The sequence below is a fragment of the Drosophila gunungcola genome (genome assembly GCF_025200985.1).
Source record: "Drosophila gunungcola strain Sukarami chromosome X unlocalized genomic scaffold, Dgunungcola_SK_2 000050F, whole genome shotgun sequence".
Lineage (NCBI taxonomy): Eukaryota > Metazoa > Arthropoda > Insecta > Diptera > Drosophilidae > Drosophila > Drosophila gunungcola.
The window spans coordinates 237152-255064 of NW_026453194.1; the positions used below are offsets into that span (position 1 = coordinate 237152).

Below are 17913 nucleotides of genomic sequence, written 5' to 3' on the forward strand. Positions count from 1 at the left end.
GTTGAAAGGGCTGGTTCTATCGAATCTATAAAGTTCATTCACATCCTACCATCCACGCTTATGTTGTATTAAATTGTGGATCTCCCACAGAAGAAAGAAGGATCCCAAATCACCCAAAATACTTCATTGTTTGTTCTGTCTGGATTAGATGTAAAAAATTAACACCCAATCGACCACCGGTACATAATTATTCTGAAAATTGAAATTAATATTAATATTTGCAATTCGCATACTTGCAAAATAGCAACAAAGATGGAATACAAACCGGTATATAAAATCTAAACATGTCCATAGAATTTTGCCAAGCAAAATTGCAAAGATAGAAAATATAAGTCGATGAATGGAAAAATCAGTAGTTTTCAATAGTCAATGAATGTGTCTTTCAAACTGCGGGTTTTGATTCACTTTTTGTTTTTGGTTTTCTGTTTTTAATATTTTATTTAAAGTTTTTATTTCATTTCAAACTTGCTTTAAATTTCCTCTTTTTCGTGGGTAGGGACTTTTTTGAGAGGGCGGGGCGGGGTCGGAGCATTCGCTGCCCCAGTTTATCGAAATTTCAGTATTACTAAAAATTAATTTGAATGAATTGAATGTAAGAATGGTTTACATATATTTGTATGCTTATATTCTCCACCATCTACTCTTCTTCTTCGTTCCGTTTCCTGCCTAACCGTCATCGTTATCATAATCGTTATCATGCTTATGCTGTTGCTATCCTTGTCTTATCCGTTTTTTTGGTGGAGACGAAAAACCAGATGATGCATTTAAAATATAGGTATAAATTAATGTTTATATCATTTATCAATATGCTATATAATATACCTTTTACATGTATTGTGTGATAGCAAGCCTGCTTTGTTACTTTTAATCATCATTTCATTAAGTTTTGTGTTTTTTTTTTATAACTAAACATTGCCTGGCATAGCAAACGTCCCAAATATTTTGGGTTTTTCATATTTGTGGGCGTGGCAGGGGCGTGTGTGAGAGAGTGTGTATGTGTGTGTGGACTAATTAATATCGCTAAATGGTTTCGGTTTTTTTGTCAGAAGCCTAGCGAAAAGTGCCTGGCTTTTGCATTTCTTTTTTTCTTGTATTTCTTATTTTGCATTGTTTATTTATTAATTCTACTACATTTAGTCGCAAAGTCCTGCGGAACGGGACAAGGACTTCGTCGCACCAGGTGGCTTTAGGGAACCAAGAGATCCGTGGCCCATTCCGCCGGATTTCGATCCGAGTATAATCGTATTAATTACTGTTACTGGGATATATGTGTGGTTTTTTGCTTTCCTTAAAAATGTTTGCTGGAGTGTTTTTGTTTTTCGCTTGGATTTTGCCTCTATATATATTTATTTTATGTGTGAGTCTCGTGTTTTTCTGTGTGTAGTATATGCCATACATATCATATCCTTGTTAAGTTACAGTTACATAATGAATTACACATTTATATAAATTGTTTAAATTTCATGTTGCCTCCTCTCACCTCCCCGTTACGTTGCGCTACCGTTACAATTCTACCTTGAGCATAAACATCCTTTTACTCGTCCTTTTTTCAGATTGCAGGACAGGCGGGTTAATGATAATCGATTAACTAATTATCGCCGGCAGCGACCGAGGTGGCAGCACTAGCTGCGAAGGTGTCGGCGGCGTTGCCACCCGTGTGCGATTGCGCTGAACACTGTTTTCAAACTTAAGCTTGGGTCCATATTTCGTTTTTCCCTCCGTTTTAGTTTAAATTGTAGTTAGGATCAGGATCAGTTTACTATATATAACAGTAAAGAGCCCGCCGAGTACAATTTGTGACGCAATTGTCTATTTGTTGTAGTTGTTGTTTATAAGACGACAAAATTTCTATATGTATTTGTTTTTCGTTTGAACTTAACTTTGCGCTTAAACAAACTCTCTCCCTCGTTCGTTTGCTCTGTCTCTTTCTGTCTGTCTATGTCTGTCTTTCTCTCTCTGTATGTCTGTCTGTCTCTCTCTTATTCGCTGTCTACACAGAAAGATTGATATCGATAGATATAGATAGATAGATAGATTGTATATATAATGTATATTGTAGCATAAACATAAATTAGAATTATTAGTTGATTTTTTGTTGGTTGCAAAAAAAATTAAACAATATGTATAATATATAAAGAAATGAAAGCATACGCAGTGCCAAAGGTTCATTTTCTGTTTTTCTGTTTTTCTGGTTTCGTTTGTTTTGTTTTGTTTTGTTTAAATGAGAAAGACTCTACTACAAAAAATCATAAGTATATAAAAGTAATATATTATTATGTAAATTTGTTTGACAAAAAATACACTCTGCTATTTTATGTAAGTATGTATGTATATGTATATGTATATGTATGCATGTGTGTGTGTGTGGTGTGTGGTGTTGTTTTTTAAATATTTTTTTCTTCTTGCAATTAGTTTTTCCTTACTCGTTTCCTGTTGAACCCTTCGTCTTCTCACTTTCGATTTGCGATTTGCGATTCTTCGCTACGGTTGCCTTTCGCTGATTATTTGCTGAGTTGCCTTTTTGCCTTTTTGCGGTTATGACAGGGATTCCCCCAGTAGCTCACTTTCCTACTCACAACATCCCCCTTTTACATGATGTGAATGAAGGTTGGATTTTTGTGTTCCGCTTGGTTTCGCTGCTTGTTTATATTCTTTCTCACTTTCTCTTGGCTTTCGCTAGTTTCGACTTCCTGGCTGCTTTCTGTGTTTGCGTTAATGTTCTCGTTTTGTTTAAGATACGTTTTCCTCCAGCTCTCGGACTGACCGTCTGACGACTGACATCCTCCTGCTTTCCATTTGTATCTCACTTGATTTTGTTGTTCTCGGGTTTGCTGACGGGTGTGGCTGGGATGGTGGACTGGTGGACTGGTGGGTGGTGCTCGGATGCAGTTCGCTCAGTTCGCATGCCACTCCCCGCGATTGGCCCCACCGCCCGTGCCGGCGGCGTTATTCGCATAGTAGGGTTTTCCGGGTCCGGAGCCCGCCGCTCCGCCCGCTCCTCCTCCTCCTCCGACGACCGCTCCGCCAGGACCGCCGTTGCCGCCGTTATTGCCGCCGGGCGGTCCCACAGGGGTATTGCTGCCGCCCCCGCCGCCGCCGGCACTTCCGGGCACTCCTCCGCCGCCACCGGTCACCTGGCGCATATTTTGGGCCCGCTGAGCCGCCGCCGCTGCTGCCGCTGCTGCATCCCGCTGTTGCTGCTGCTGCTGCTGTTGTTGCTGCTGTTGCTGGGGATGCTGCGGGTAGTTGTTGGGCCGCTGGATGGGCGTTGGATAGCGTCCTTGTCCGCCGCCACTTTGGCCAACGCTGCCGACGCCATTGCCACCGCCGTTGCCGCCCACCTGAGAGCCACCGCCTCCTCCTCCTCCTCCTCCGTTGCCGCTGCCGCTGCCCACCGCCCCGCTGCCTCGGCCGCCCAGGGCATTCATGTTCGGCCCGTTGCCGCCGCCGCCCTGCCGCTGTTGCTGCTGCTGCTGAGATTGCTGCTGCTGCAGCACCTGGTTCTGCAGGTCCCACTGGAAGGAAGAAAGGGCAAAGGGCAATTAGCAGGAGTCATCTACAAAGAGCTCAGCCAAAACACTTACCGCGCCGTAGTTCTTATGGTGCGGTGGACTGGGCTGCGACTGCACCTGCTTGGCCAGACCGAGGCTCATGTCCGCGCTCAGTGGACTCTTCAGCTGACGACCCATCTAAGAAGAGAAAAAGCAAAACAAAAAATTAGAAGAGGTATATAAAATATCCCAGTGGCTGAGATATAAGTCTGCATGCTGGTGTCGTTGGGATAGAGTTCGAGTTCTAAACAGTTTTTAAAGATCCACTGAAGTAGAAACCTCTGAACGTGAAAATGATACTGGTCAATTTGCATTCGAAAACATATAGATTTTCACAATATCACTTTGCAGCTTTTTTCACTTACAATTTTTAACCAGAGGTTAAATTCTGTATATGACTTTCTAACATCACATTGTTGTGTTCATTAATTCGAGAAATTTTTGTCAGACTATACAATTTACAATTCATTCGAGCAAGATAGATATGTATATAACAACTCCAATGAGCAGTGAAATCTGAAATACTAATCAGATTTTGGTATCCAAAAATGGTTGGATATTAAGATAATATCCTACTGGGGGTCATCATTGGATTCAATGAATGAAACCCAGTTCCTTTGCACTGTTTCTCTTTATAAAGAGATAGAAAAACAACAAAATTGTTAATGATAAGGTCTTTCTTTACTCAACCAAAAAAGAAAAAGAGAAAATGCTTCAAAATCGGGAATAACTCAACGATAAATCCAACAATTATATTCTTCTTGCCAATCTCTGGCTCCGTATCTTGCTCAAAACTCGATCCCATCTTAGGTTTATGGTCCTGACTTGTTTCTCTCCTTACCAAACTGGGAGGAAAACGACAATGTGGTTAATAATTAATGGTTAATGGCAAAGTGAGATAGTGGGATAGTGGGCAGTGCGATGAGGAGTCGTCATTGGCTTACCGAGTCCTGCATGTGTGCCTGGCCCTGGCTGCCCTTGAGATAAGCGGCTCCGGGCGTGGGTCCGCCGCGGTACTGGTTGATGCTGGCCGCCGTCAGGAGTTGCGAGTTCATGAACTGCGTGTTAAAGGTGCCCATGGTGTGCTGCGACTGCGGCGGTCCCGGCGGCCCATTGGAGCCGGGCGGACCGCCCTGATGGCCGCCATACATGCCGGCGGCGGTGGCCAGGCCGTAGCTCTGGGCCCCGCCATTGCCCTGCGGCGGCGGTCCGCCGTAGAATTGCGGTCCGCTTGGGCCGCCCGGCGCCGAATTCGAGTAGTAGCTGTTCGACTGCAGCTGGTGGGCGCCCGGCGGCGGACCACCCTGGCCCGGATGCTGCGGCGGACCGGCATAAAGATTCATGTACTGCTGGGTAGTGGCATACGGGCCGGGTCCCGGTCCCGGTCCCGGACCACCGCCGCTGCCCGCCGACTTGGAGCCTATGGCCCCGATGGGCTGCTGGCTGGGCGGCGGCTTGGCCGCCCCAGACGACATCATGGAGTTGCTGCTGGACGAGATGATGGCCACCGCAGCGTGGTTGCTGGGGTTGCTCAGCTGCTGCGAGCTGGGCTGGCCGAAGGGACCCGGTCCGGGACCCGGACCACCGCCCAGCCGGAACTGGGACGAGAGGTTCGAGTACATGTCCGGAGTGGGCGCCGTGGGCGGGAGGTTGCCGCCGTGCGGCGTCTGCATCGCATAGGCGTTCACGTTGACGTTGAAGGGACCGCCGCCCGCGGCCGCTGCCGCCGCCGCCGCTGCTGCTGCCGCATAGTGGTTCGGGAAGCTGTGGGCGGCCGCCGCCGCCGAGTAGGCGGGCGAACGGCTCGAATGATCGAGCGAATGGAATGGAGCGTACAGATTGCCGCCCTGTGACGGTGGCGGCGGCGGCATCTGCGACGAGTTGAACACCACGGCCGGCGGGCTGGGGATCGTGGGAATGCCACCGACGCCGAACTGTGGTGACGCCTGGTAGAACGAGGGCTGTTGCTGCTGTTGTTGCTGGTGTGCCTGCTGCTGCTGCTGTTGCTGATGAGCCTGCTGCTGCTGCTGTTGCTGCTGCGAGTGCTGCTGCTGCTGTTGGCTGGGCGGCGGAGACATGCCCAGGTGCTGCTGCTGCTGCTGCAACTGCTTGGTCTTCTGGTGCGCCTGCTGTTGCTGCTGGGGACTGGGATAGTCCTCCTGCTGGAACTGCTGCTCCAACGATCCCGCGTCGAACGGCGACCCATGGCCGTAGCCGTGGCCATGTCCTCCGGGCACCGGGCCCGGCGAGGAGAGTGCATGGTGCTGCTGCTGGTGGTGCGCCTGTGCCTGCTGCTGCTGGTGGTGCTGCGCCTGCGCTGCCGCCACCGCTGCCGCCGCCTGCTGCTGCTGCTGCTGCTGTTGGTGGTGGTGGCTCTGCATGTGCACCGCCGACACCGCGTAGTGCGGCATCTGCTGGTGCTGCTGTTGGTGCTGCTGCTGGTGCTGTGAGGCGGCCACTGCGGCCACGAAGGAGGCGGCGCTCATGTGGCCACTACCATCGTCTCCAGCCTGCTGCGGTCCACCCACAACCTGCTGCTGTTGTTGTTGTTGTTGCTGCTGCTGCTGCTGCGCCACCACTTGCACCTGCGATTGCTGTTGCTGCTGGGGCTGTTGCTGCTGCTGCTGTTGTTGCTGTTGCTGTTGCTGCTGCTGTTGCACCTGCGACGGCGAGGGTCCGTCGGACATGGGCGTGGCCGACTCCCAGACCTTCTTCACGCTGGCTATCTTCATGTTCAGATCCGCCGTCGAGTTGTTTTGCTGCTGCTGTTGCTGGGAGTGTTGTTGTTGTTGCTGCTGCTGCTGGCTGGCCGTTTTATCAATGGTGTCGACCACCTTGAGAGGCGTTGTGGGGTCATCGCCAAAGCTGAAGCCCAGTTTCATATCCTGCGAATCGTCGCCGGCGCCCGGAGCCGTCGCCTTGCCCCCGAAACTCATCTGCGAGAGGGCACTGGACAGGCTGTCCACGGACATGCTGGCCGGTCCGCCACTGGACACCGAGAGCGTGCCGGGCTTGGCCACCACGGCAGCGGCCGCCGCCTGCTGCTTGTATGTCGAGTTCTCGAAGATGATCGTGTTGACGGGGGCGCCGGCGTCCAACAGCAGATTGGTGGATGGACCCGAGCCAACGGCGCCCAGCGAGGTCTTCTCGCCAATGGCGGGCAACTTGCCGCCCGTCACCTTCTCGCCGCCGACAACGGCACAGGAGGACGACTCACCCTTCTTCTTCTGGTCCGCTGCTGAGCTGGGAACTGCGCCGGATGTGGCTACGGATGTGGCAGAGGCAGAGGCAGAGCCAGAGGCTGAGGCAGCGGCCGATCCCACTGATCCCGAAAGGCCGGGTGGCAGCAGGCGACCCGCCGACTCCTTCTGCAGCAGCAGCTCGTCCTTCGCCAGCAGGGCAGTGTTGTGGGCAGGAGCTAGAGTGGCAGTCTTGTCCTTCTCCTCGCCGCTGAGCGCAGACGACGAATCCTTGTCATCCTTGCTGGGTTTGTGCAGGCCGGCGCTGAGTGCCAGCTGGTTCTGCTTGGTCTTGTCCAGGTCCGCGTCCGATTCGGAGGTGCGCTGCTGCTTGCCGTACTCCTCGTAGCCGAGTCTGCCGTAGCTGCGGCCCCCCGCTCCACCCGATCCCGGGCCAGAGCCGGAGCCGGAGCCAGAGCCAGAGCCAGAGCCCACGGGCTGACGACGATAACCGGGAGCGGAGCCGCCGCCGCCACCTCCTCCGCTGGAGAGGCCACCACGTCCACGTCGCGACGGTTCGCCGCGGGGCGAGAAGCCCGCCTTGTTGGCCGCAGCCTGGCCGGAATTGGCTGCACTGCTGCCCGCTTCTTTGGGGCTGCGACGCGTTGCTGCTCCGCCTCCTCCACTGCTGCTGTAGCAGTCCTCGTCCACGTCCTCGGAGTGCTCCGACTGCTCGCCTCCGCTGCCGTAGTAACGTCTGCCGCCGCCGCTGCCACGACTGCTGTTCCAGTCACCGGCGCTCCTCTGGCCGCGGTAGCTACTGCCCGATCCGACGGATGAACCGCCACTGCCGCTGGTATAGCTACGACCTCCAACTCGACCTCCCCCTCCTCCGCCTCCTCCTCCGCATGCCGCTCCTCCGCTCCTGGGACTGGGCCGCTTGTTGCCAGACTTATCCTCATCCGCCAACTTGCCGGATGAGGCCCCTGACTTCGCCTTGTCCTCGGAATCCAAGGCGGCCTTGTCGTCCGCCCTCTCCTCGACGGGCTTCTCGATCTCCACGCTGCGCCGCAGGATCTGCGTGGGCATGGGCTCCGCCGTCAGCGATTTCTGCTGCTGCGGCGAGGCGGGCAGCTGCTTCTGCTGCGACTGCGATGACTCCTCACTGAGGCTCGGCTGGCGGGCCGGACGCTGCAGGATCTTTATCTGCACCGTCGAGTCGTGGCTGTGGCTCGAGGAGAAGCTCTCCTCGCGGTGGCGATGGTGAACCTTCTGCTCGGCATCCGTTTGCTCTGCCCACGATGAACAGGAGCCGCTGCCGGTGCCCAGGACATCGTCGCCAGCCGATGACACGCTGGTCTTGCGGTGCGAGTTCTCCGATATGCTGCGCGGCAGCGGTTGCGCCTGTCGGTAGTCCACGCCGCGGGTGAACCGCTGCTGCTGTTGCTGCTGCTCCAGCTCCTGCTCCTCTCGAGCACTGTTGCTGTCGTGCCGGTTGCGTCCGTATCCGCCGCCGCCGCCGCCACCGCTGCCTCCGATGCTGGCACCGCGCTGCGCATAGCCGCCGGAGATGGTGCGACCCTGTCCAGCATTGGCTTGTGGTCCTCCACTCGCAACGCCACCACCTCCTCCACCGCCTCCGCCTCCGCCGACACCACCCTTCTGCAGATAGCGGGAATTGCTATCGAATGCGCTGCTGGCCGAGGCGCTCTTTTCCAAGCGCGGCAGCTGCTGCTGTTGCTGCTGCTGCTGGCGCTGGAAGCGGGGTGGTAAATTTGATTGGAAATGGGTGAGGAAGGTCTTTTGGCCGTAGTCGCCGCCTGCCGACGAGGATGACGATGCTCCGCCACCTCCACCAGCTCCTCCCGTGGGAGTGACGCCGCTGCCCAGACTGGAGATGCTTCCCCGGGGTCGACGGTGCAAACCTCCGCTGCCGCTGCCGCCACCGCCTTGGCCTCCTCCCTCGTCCTCGCTGACGTTGCCCAGCGATGCGGACGGGGGTGGCACTTCATTGCCGGCCAATGAGGCCGCGGACGAGAGGGATCCTCCATCGGCTCCGGCCAGGGCTGCCGCCGCCGCCTTTTTGCTATTCATCTTCATTTCTAGTTCCTGCAGCTTCTTGGCAGCCGCCTGCTTGCGTTCCATTTCGCGACGCTCCTCCTCCTCCTTGCGCTGCTTCACTCGCTCGTAGACACTGGCATCCAAGGCGATTCCGCCGGCCACCGGCGCTCCCACATTGCCTGAGCTGCCTCGATGGCCGTTCTGCTGGCGGATCTCTTGCTGCTGCTGCTGTTGTTGCTGTTGTTGCTGCTGCTGCTGCTGGAGCTGCTGCTGCTGCTGGTCCTGAATAACTTCTGGTGGCTGCTGTTCGCGCTCGGTGCTCTCCTTGCCGCGCTGCCAACTGGATGTGGAGGTGGACAGCTTGCGTTGATCGTTGCCAGCCAATACTGAGGAGGATGATCCTTGCGTCTGCAGCTGGGCGGAGCCGTGCTGCTGCTGCTGCTTGCCCTGCCCCTGGTGCTCCTCCGGCGTGGACTCGTCGTCCGAGAATGTTAGTTTCTTCGTGTAGTCAATGTCGTCCTGCTTGGTCCAGCTGTCGTCCTTGGCAATGGCGTTGAGGCGCTCCAGGTCCTCCTCGCGGATGATGGGACGCTGCATCTGAGCCACTTCCGGCTCTACCACATAGTCCTTGTCCTTGCGCCCGGCTCCGCCGCCTCCCCCGCCGTTAGCCTGCTGCTGCTGCTGGGATTGTGGGGGAGTGGGAGATCCTCCAAGGCCTAGTCCAGACTGAGGGGGCGAGGAGGAGGCCGGTGGTCGCTTGGGGATGGCTGTGGCCGCCCGGAAGCCGCCACTGCCCACTACAGCAGGCGAGGCCGAGCGACCGCCCAGTATGCCGTTTTGGTAGGGAGCGCTGGGCATGGCGGCGGAGTCCAAGGATCCGCCGGCCAAGATGCTGGCCGCCGTCGCTCCTGCGGCGGGCAACGGAGCACCGCTGCGCATGAACGAGGGCATCAGCGAGAGGATGGGCAGGGGCACAGCTCCGCCCGATCCTCCTCCACCTCCTCCTCCTCCTCCGCCGCCGCCGTTACCCCCATCTGGTGGTGGACCGGGCCCTGTAGGTTGAGACCCTGGTCCGCTGCCGCAGCTGCTGCCACCTTGGCAGCCTTCTCCTGCTGCTGCAGCCAGGCGGCCGTGTCGTTCTGCGGACGAAGGCTGAGCTCGCCCAGCTCCACGGACCCGCCGCCGCCGACGTCGTCGCTGCCATCTCTGTAGTCGCGATGCGAGTGGTGTCCATACTGGCGCCCGTGGCCATGGTGGTAGTCCCGATGGTGCTGTTGCTGCTGGTGGTGGTGCTGTTGATGCTGCTGGTGGTGCTGCTGATGCTGGTGGTGATTTTGGTGGCCGGCATGGTGCGCCTGGTTCTGGTAATGGCTCTTGCCCGCTCCAGCTCCGGATCCCACACCCGCACCCGACCCGCCGCCGGCGCCGCTGCCAACTGTGCCGTCCAGCGTGGGGAACTCGTACTGGAACTGGGGACTCTGGTAGTGGGGCACCACCTGCTGCTGCTGGCGGCCGAAGTGCTGGCCGCCCGAGCCCCGTTCGTGTCCTGTGGTGATGGCAGACCATGTCTTGGGCGAGTTGATTGAGTGTCCGCCCAATCCGGACCCTGCTCCTCCTCCTGTCGAGCCGCTGTTGCCGATCCTCCTCCTCCTCCGCCGCCTGAGCTGCTCACGGAGTTGTTGATTAATTTGAAGTTCTTATTACCGCCGCCGCCTGAGCCGCCGGCGTTATTGTTGCTACTGCTGTTGTTGCTGTTGACGAACTTTCCAGCGTTCGGACCAAGGCCTACGTTGTTGTTGTGCTGGTGCTGGCTGTGGGCTTGCTGCTGGGTATGATGGCCGAGAGCAGATGACGACGCAGCTCCTCCTCCGCCTGAACCCGTTCCGCCGCCCGTTCCTGAACTTCCGCTGTGGGCAGTGGTGTTGTTGTGGCTAGTATTTGTTCCTGCCGCGCCTGCTCCCGCTGCTCCGCCTGCGCCTGCTCCTCCAGATGTGGCTCCTGTAGTGAGATATTTAGCAAGTTATACATATGACTGCTGATTGACCCAAGGTATATACGATCTACGATCTAAGAACACCCACCTTCGACTGAGACTAGGAGGAGATTATTGTTGCTGCTGGTGTGGGTCTCGGCCTTCAGGGATGGCAGATTGGCTGGTGGTCGCCTAGCGGACGGCACTTTGCCCAAGATTTGCATTCCATGTTTACGTGGCACTTGATTCTTTTGTGCAGATGGTTCACTCGACTCGCCCTGCAAACAACCAAGATAAATAAGTGTTTAAACATTGAATTGAATCGACTTTGGTGTGACTCTACTTACGCGGCTATTCTTGTACATGCGATTTATATCCAACGCAGTAAATTTGGGCTTGGCATTTCGCTCTCCCCTACTTCCCCCCAGTGTACTCATGCTGCCAATAGATCCTCATTAGCGTTAGCTTCCTTCACGCCGCCGCCGCGCTCCTCTTCGTCCCGCTGCGCTGGAGAATGGGCAAGGATGTGGCTGTGGCTGTGGCTCTGGCTGAGGTCTAGGTGCTGGGATCGCCGCTTTTGGGCCAAAGACGATCCTTGTTTCAGTCTTTCTGGTGGGCTGCAAGCACAGATAGGAATAACATTGAGTACAAGTGAAAGATATGCGGGGTGGGTAGTTGCCATCGGGGCTCCCTACAATTTGTTTACTGCCCACTAGGCTTTTGTTGTCTGTTTTAGTACGTTTGCCTCTAAGAATTACTCTTTTTTGACGCCACCACCCGCTCCGCACCCACAATGTGATCAGAGGCGGGTCTAGAGTACACTTTAGGGGGCGCTTGTCAAGATTTCCATTCAAGCTCATATTCCAAGACTCTCTTAAAAAAAAAAAAACCTCTCCTGTGTAATTGTTTTCGGAAATTGTTTTAGTTCCTAATTTTTAGCTAAAAGTCAAATCTCGATGTCCTGTAGTCTTTTAACTTCAACCTGATTGTAGAAATAAAAAATATTTTTGCTAGAATCATAGCAAATTTACAACGAAACTCTCACTAATTTTAATTTAATTTTATTTAATATTTTATCCCAGCTCTTCAAGCCTATACTTATTATTAACGCAATTTTCTCAAAAGAATATTGTGAAAAGGGGGTTTTAAGAACGTTTTTTCATCTAAGCGAACTAAATATTAAAAGCAAAAAATAGATTGTTTTAGTCTTAAATGAGTTTGATTATTGAAAAAATGTTTTTTGAGGATTTTGTTATGATATTATATTGCGTTTATTACGAAAACTTTTGGGGGGGCAACTATTCCCGAGAAATCCCCTCGCTCTGACTGTGCATTGCAGTCAATGTTTGGTGCGAGCAGGACAGCTAGTGGTGCTAGGCACACGCAAATAAGAGGCCGCCTAAGGTGGGCAACAGTAAGAGCGAGATGGCTAGACTTGTCTGCCCACACACACACCAGCGGCAGAAGCGGCAACGCATTGAAAGAATTTTTGCGGTGGCGTCTTGTAATAATTGTTGGGAGGGGGCGTTGGAGGAGGCGGACGAACAATGGCCGACAACTACAGCAAAAACAACAGAATCGGGGCCAGCAAAATCCTCTCAACAACAACAAAGGGCCGGTGCAGGGCATTTAAAATGTAAGCAATTTGATGTAAGTGTGGGAATACAAGACAATATAAACGCTTGGCAACAATTCTTTTTCTCCTTTTCCAAATAACAATCATTCACAGGCACAACGCACACTAAAACCAGTACAGATACTCACACGCACACACAGAGAGCGAGAGGCTTTTTTTTTATAGTTATTATTTAATCGACGAGTGCAATTTTTTTTTGTTTTACAGCCAGGTCCTTTTATTTATGTTTGCATGTGTTTGCATTGTATGTGCCTAGTGGCTGGCAAAATGCAAACAAAGAGAAGAGAAGAGTGAAATATACCGTTTAAACACCGCACGCACACAGCCGCACACTCGGGGAGTTTCGTTTGTTATATTAGCGATGAGAAATGAGAAATTGAATGGAAAACGTTAAAATTTGTTCACTTTGAATGTTTCGCGGTTTGCTAACACACTCTGCAGCCTATCTAACGGATAATCGACTGCGGTTGACCGTTTAATTTCGCATTAAGTGCAAATTTTTATTCTGCTTTCCACCGTCCGACATAAAGTTTGCCGCTGCTTCTTCTTCGTCGAGTTCTTCCTCTTCCACTTCGCACTTTTCGCATGTATTGCGTGCGTGTGAGTGGTGTGGAGCACGGCGTTGCCAGCCGGCGTGGACAAATCCAGCCAGACCGCTAAGGAAATTATTGCAAGGGTGGCAAGGGCCAAAAAACACCTGGCAATTATTAAACAATTAGGGGACTTGCTTGCCCTGTTTGTTATATTTGCTGATTAAACACAAATTAACACAATCTCTATCTCTTAAGGTATTATGAAAACAAAACGGAAAACGCAAACCTGCCGCCGACAAATGCAACGCTGTTGCAGGAGAGAGCAGGATAACCAGACGAACGCGCACAACGTGCTCTCTCTTGCACACAGCGGATTTAACAAAGCCAGCTAATATTTTAATTATTCTTTTAATTATTGGTAAGAGCCAAAAGAAAGCCAACACAAACGCTGTAAAATTAACCAGAATTTGAAATCCTTGCTGTCCGAAAATCCCGATTTCGGACAAGATTCCGCCAGCGGATAGAAGGAGAGCGAGCATGAGAGAACATAGAGCTTACCCGTTCGCACGCAGGGCACACACCGCAAACACAGTTCGTTGCTCCTTGGCTTCTTTCTTTCGTTCCTTCGTTTTTTTGCACTCTTTCTGGCGCTTACTCAGCGCCCGTGTTTCGTTTCGCCGCTTGCGAAAAATGAACGAAAACAAAAAGAGAGCGCAGCCGAAGGCAGCGAGACGGAGACGTTGTTGCTAGTGGGTAGTTGGCAGTTTAGCAGTCTTTGTTCGCCAGAATCTTCGATTTGGTGCCGATTCGATTTGATTTCGTTGCGATTTTCGGCTCTCGCTGTGGCGTTGTCAGCGCTCTCGTTCGCACTCGCAACTCTCTGCCTCTCTCCACTCACTCGCGCCGTCTCTCTCGCGCGCTCTGTCGCTTTTCGCAAGTGTAGATGGAAAATGAAATCGTATGGGTATGGGATGGGACGAGGAGGCCCCAAGTTTCCGTTCCGAAACCCGTTTGAATCACTTTTCCCACGGACTTTTCCTCTGCTGGGGTTTTGCAAACACGCACACGCGCGACTGCACTGGGCTTATTGACAATTGGGTTTTGGTTAGTTGCGTTGCGTTCTTTTCACGTAATACGTAATTGTCCATTAGTTTTAAATCGTATGTATTATTTTTTTGCCATTTTGCGGCTAGCGTTGCCAGATATGACTGGATGAGCCGCGACGTTGCCCATCTGTCCGCGGACTGGTATCTTTATCGATAGGTGTGGTGGTCAAAAAATCATGGTTTCTATTTTTTTTTAAATTATTTTACATAATATTCTTTCTGCTGCTCAATTGCTTATTTATGTTACACAACTTCATTTTGTCTAAAATTGTATAGCAGATATTAAATGCAAAAATTTTTAAAGCGCACTATAGTTTTCATTTACAATTGGTAATGAAAAATTATCGCTCCAATTTAAACAGAAGCCAGCTGGGTAAATGTTGGGCTTAAAATCCAAAATCCAACACTATGGAATACCCCAAATCAATTTCAAGCCATACCGTTAAGGATCTACATGGCGTTGCCACCCCGCGTAAGCCCACCGCACCTGATGAAGAGTTTTGCCATACCCAATTTAAATGACATCCCTAATTATGTTGTTTACAGCGCAACCAATTAATTAAAAGTGAATAATTGATTTATAATTTTGATTCGATCGGAACAAGATGATCTGTCGCCTGTGCCTGCGTTGCGTCAGTCCCGGGAGCGCCGTCTTCCTCTTCGAGACGGACGACACGCTGGCGGAGACGCGCCTGGTCAAGATGATCGCCAAGTTTCTGCAGCTGGAGGTGGGTGAACCGAATCTTTGGTCAGTAAACAGCAAACGACGCACCTAACCAATGTCCAAATGTCCCAATGTCGCGTCCAGATCCTTCCGGACGACGGCATCTCGACCAGCGTGTGCACCGACTGCTGTGAGCACCTGGAGGACTTCAACGGCTTCTGGCAGCTGGTGGAGCAGAAGCAGTGCTCCCTGAAAAAGGAGTTCCTCACCGTCGACGTCGACTGTGCGGCGATGAAGTGGACGGGCGGCGTCGATGTGGACGTCAACATAGATGAGCTGCCGCTGGCAGCGGGCGACATGGACGAGAAGCCCCTGGACCTGCATAACCTGAGCCTGCTGGGCAGCGTGCTGGACGTTAATGTGGACAGTGTGGAGGTCAGGGAGCAGGTCAAGGAGCAGATGCCCGAGGCGGAGTCCGAGGCGGAGGAGAACGAGGACGAGGACGAGAAGCCCTGCCTGCAGCCCAGTGACAGCGAGGCGGAGGCGCAGGACGATACTTCGGATGGTGGGTACCCATCATTGGCCAACAAGTGATTTTCTGTGGCTAACTTTCTGTTGTCCTGACAGATGAACCCCTGGTCCGGCTGCAGGCCAAGATGAAGCCCAAGCGCAAGGCCACGGTCCGCTCCTCGAAGGATCGGGGCACACTGTCCCTGCACCAGGAGCTCTCCGATCTGCTCGACGACGGCAGCAAGCGGCGACGCAGAAAAGCACCCGTTCAGGGCCAGCGCGCACCAACCGAGGTGCAGGAGACCGAGCTACAGGCCGTCCTCGAGCGCAAGCCCAAGGGCTGCTCCCGCGCCCAGCTGGCCAAGCGCTACGAGGAGGCCATCGCCAGCTATATGAGCGCCAACTGCGACCTGTGCGACTTCAGCGCTCCCTACCTGTCCGACCTGAAGACACACTTCCAGGAGGTCCATGAGCGGGAGTACTACATCAAGTGCTGTGGCAAGATATTCACGCGGGCTTCCAAACTGATGGACCACATCCGCAAGCATGTCAATCCCAAGCTCTTCACGTGAGTCTGCAACACACATCTGAAAGTGAGTTCTGTTCTGGAGCTATAGATTATCAATATTTTATCAACCCAATAGCTGCACCATTTGCCAGAAGTCGCTCAACTCGCAGGACTATTTGGCCACCCACATCGAGACGGTGCACAACAAGGTCGCCCAGATCGACAAGGTCCTCAAGTTCCCCTGCCCCAAATGCGAGCGCACCTTCAGCAGCGAGCGCCGAATGGCCAACCACCTGGCCAAGCACGACACCGATCAGCTGGAGCACAACTGCGAGATCTGCTGCAAAAGGTGAGGATGCGGTAATGTCCGGTCCAAACAGATGGACCTGCTCTGGTGATGCACATTTATCAATACTGCATTACTCATATTTGGACTAATTAGAAATCTCTTTGATGATGGTGACTAGTAATCTTGTTTACCAATATAATATTGCAAAACAAAAGAGACACACAAGGCTATGGTCGAGTAACGTCAAAAGTAATTACCCATTTGTACACTTTTATAGAGCCATAGATATGTAGGTAATTGTTTGTGACTTGTGGCCTTATTCATGGTAGAAATTGAAAAGCTGCTTTGAGGTATAATAAGAATTGCTTACAAATTTGTATAGATTTTAATTTAAGGTTATTGGTTTCTTATGACAAAGTAACGCAGCTGAATTCATTTCGCTAAGCAATTTGAATGTATATAATTTCTTGTTAAATGAGTTATTTACAAAAAATTCCTTGTTTCTTAAAAAAAATAATGCTTGACTTATTGTTTTAAACAACGGCTAACTCAATTTTGAAATATTTTGTACTGTTAAAAGTACCATTTTCCAAAGGCTCTTCAATTGTATTTAAACTAGGCAAAGTTGTCTGCTATTTTTGAGCTTATTTCGTACAAAATATCTTCTTATATTTTGGGATAAATCTAATTGTCGATATTTGTCGTGGCTTTTAGACTGCAGAATATGTGCTTTATACACCTGAAATGTTGCAGATGCACACATAAACGAGAGAGATAGCTTAACAAAATGCTGGACAAGCCTTCAATGCAAACAATCTTATGAAAATCACCTTACTCAAAGTTTAAGCTCAACAGCTCATTTGAGGTTCCGTTTAAATAATTTCTGATCAGGAACGAATTTCAGCTTAATTTTATTAAAAAAAAATATATAATTTTATCGCTTATAAACGCAAGAGGCAATACTCAATATCTTAATTAATTAATAACCGCAAATTCTTCAGCTAAAAAACATATCGTTTATTAATAATTATTAGCATACGCAATATTTGACTTTATTATTGTATTCTAACAATTATAACAGAACGTTCATCTTTATTTTTCTACCGAACCACTCAACAATTCTCTTTTTTTGAATTACCACGAATTCCTAAGCTGAAGGTAGTCCAACATACAATACTTAATTGACTTAATTACTTACTTAATTGTACTTAATTGTTGTATAGAGAGCTGATCCTCATCCTATTCTTTCCCAAGTAATTTATCTGGTAATTCAGTGTAATAAAACTCGATTTGTTTTGACAGCTTCGCCAACATACACAGGCTGCGGCGGCACATCCAATCCATTCACGAGGACCTTCACCGGCACGTCTGCGACATTTGCGGCAAGAAGTTCAAGTTCAAGCCCTCCTTCGACCGCCATTTGCTGGAGCACCAGGGCGTGGTGGCGCCGGCGGTGGAGTGCCCCGTCTGCGGTGTGTGGCTGAAGAACGAGCACAGCCTGCGGCTGCATCGCTTCACCCACGACAGCACGGACACGGTGTGCCCGCACTGCGGCAAGACCTGCACCTCGCGCACAGCGTTACGGGGCCACGTGAAGTACGCCCACAAGTTGACCACCAACCTGCAGTGCACGTTCTGCGAGAAGAGCTTCAAGCAGCAGCGCAACCTGGACGAGCACATGGCCATCCACACGGGCCTGCAGCTGTACAACTGCCCGCACTGTCCGAAGGAGTGCCGCTCCCGCTCCAACATGTACGTCCACATCAAGCAGCGCCATGCGGACGAATGGCTGCGCGCCAAGATGGCCCGCTCGCACAATCCGCAGTTCAAGCCGGGATCCACCGATTCGTAATCCAGATCCAGGCACAAATATGTTTAAACATTATACACATTAATTAACTATA

At 51.6% G+C, this 17913-nt stretch overlaps 2 protein-coding genes across 2 annotated transcripts; one reads left to right on the forward strand and one right to left on the reverse strand.

Moving 5' to 3' along the window:
• Window positions 1-2031: 2031 nt before the first annotated feature.
• LOC128261063 (neurogenic protein mastermind) lies at window positions 2032-13030 on the reverse strand. The gene is given in 8 exon segments (XM_052994502.1): window positions 2032-3515; window positions 3585-3689; window positions 4496-9805; window positions 9808-10430; window positions 10433-10789; window positions 10873-11041; window positions 11111-11380; window positions 12701-13030. Coding segments are annotated over 7 exon segments (7275 nt in total). The 5' UTR covers window positions 11201-11380; window positions 12701-13030; the 3' UTR covers window positions 2032-2894.
• Window positions 13031-14536: 1506 nt separating this feature from the next.
• On the forward strand, window positions 14537-17913 carry LOC128261077 (transcription factor grauzone). Its single transcript, XM_052994523.1, has 5 exons — window positions 14537-14766; window positions 14847-15267; window positions 15330-15780; window positions 15857-16069; window positions 17312-17913. The coding sequence occupies exons 1-5, from the start codon at window positions 14644-14646 to the stop codon at window positions 17859-17861; spliced, it is 1758 nt and encodes a 585-aa protein (XP_052850483.1). The 5' UTR covers window positions 14537-14643; the 3' UTR covers window positions 17862-17913.

Bases quoted from the DNA above. Each gene is read 5' to 3' on its own strand.
- LOC128261077 (XM_052994523.1), top strand. From the start codon at position 14,644: ATGATCTGTCGCCTGTGCCTGCGTTGCGTCAGTCCCGGGAGCGCCGTC. The intron at 14,767-14,846 runs GTGGGTGAACCG...TGTCGCGTCCAG, and splicing joins CCAAGTTTCTGCAGCTGGAG to ATCCTTCCGGACGACGGCAT. The intron at 16,070-17,311 runs GTGAGGATGCGG...TTGTTTTGACAG, and splicing joins TGCGAGATCTGCTGCAAAAG to CTTCGCCAACATACACAGGC.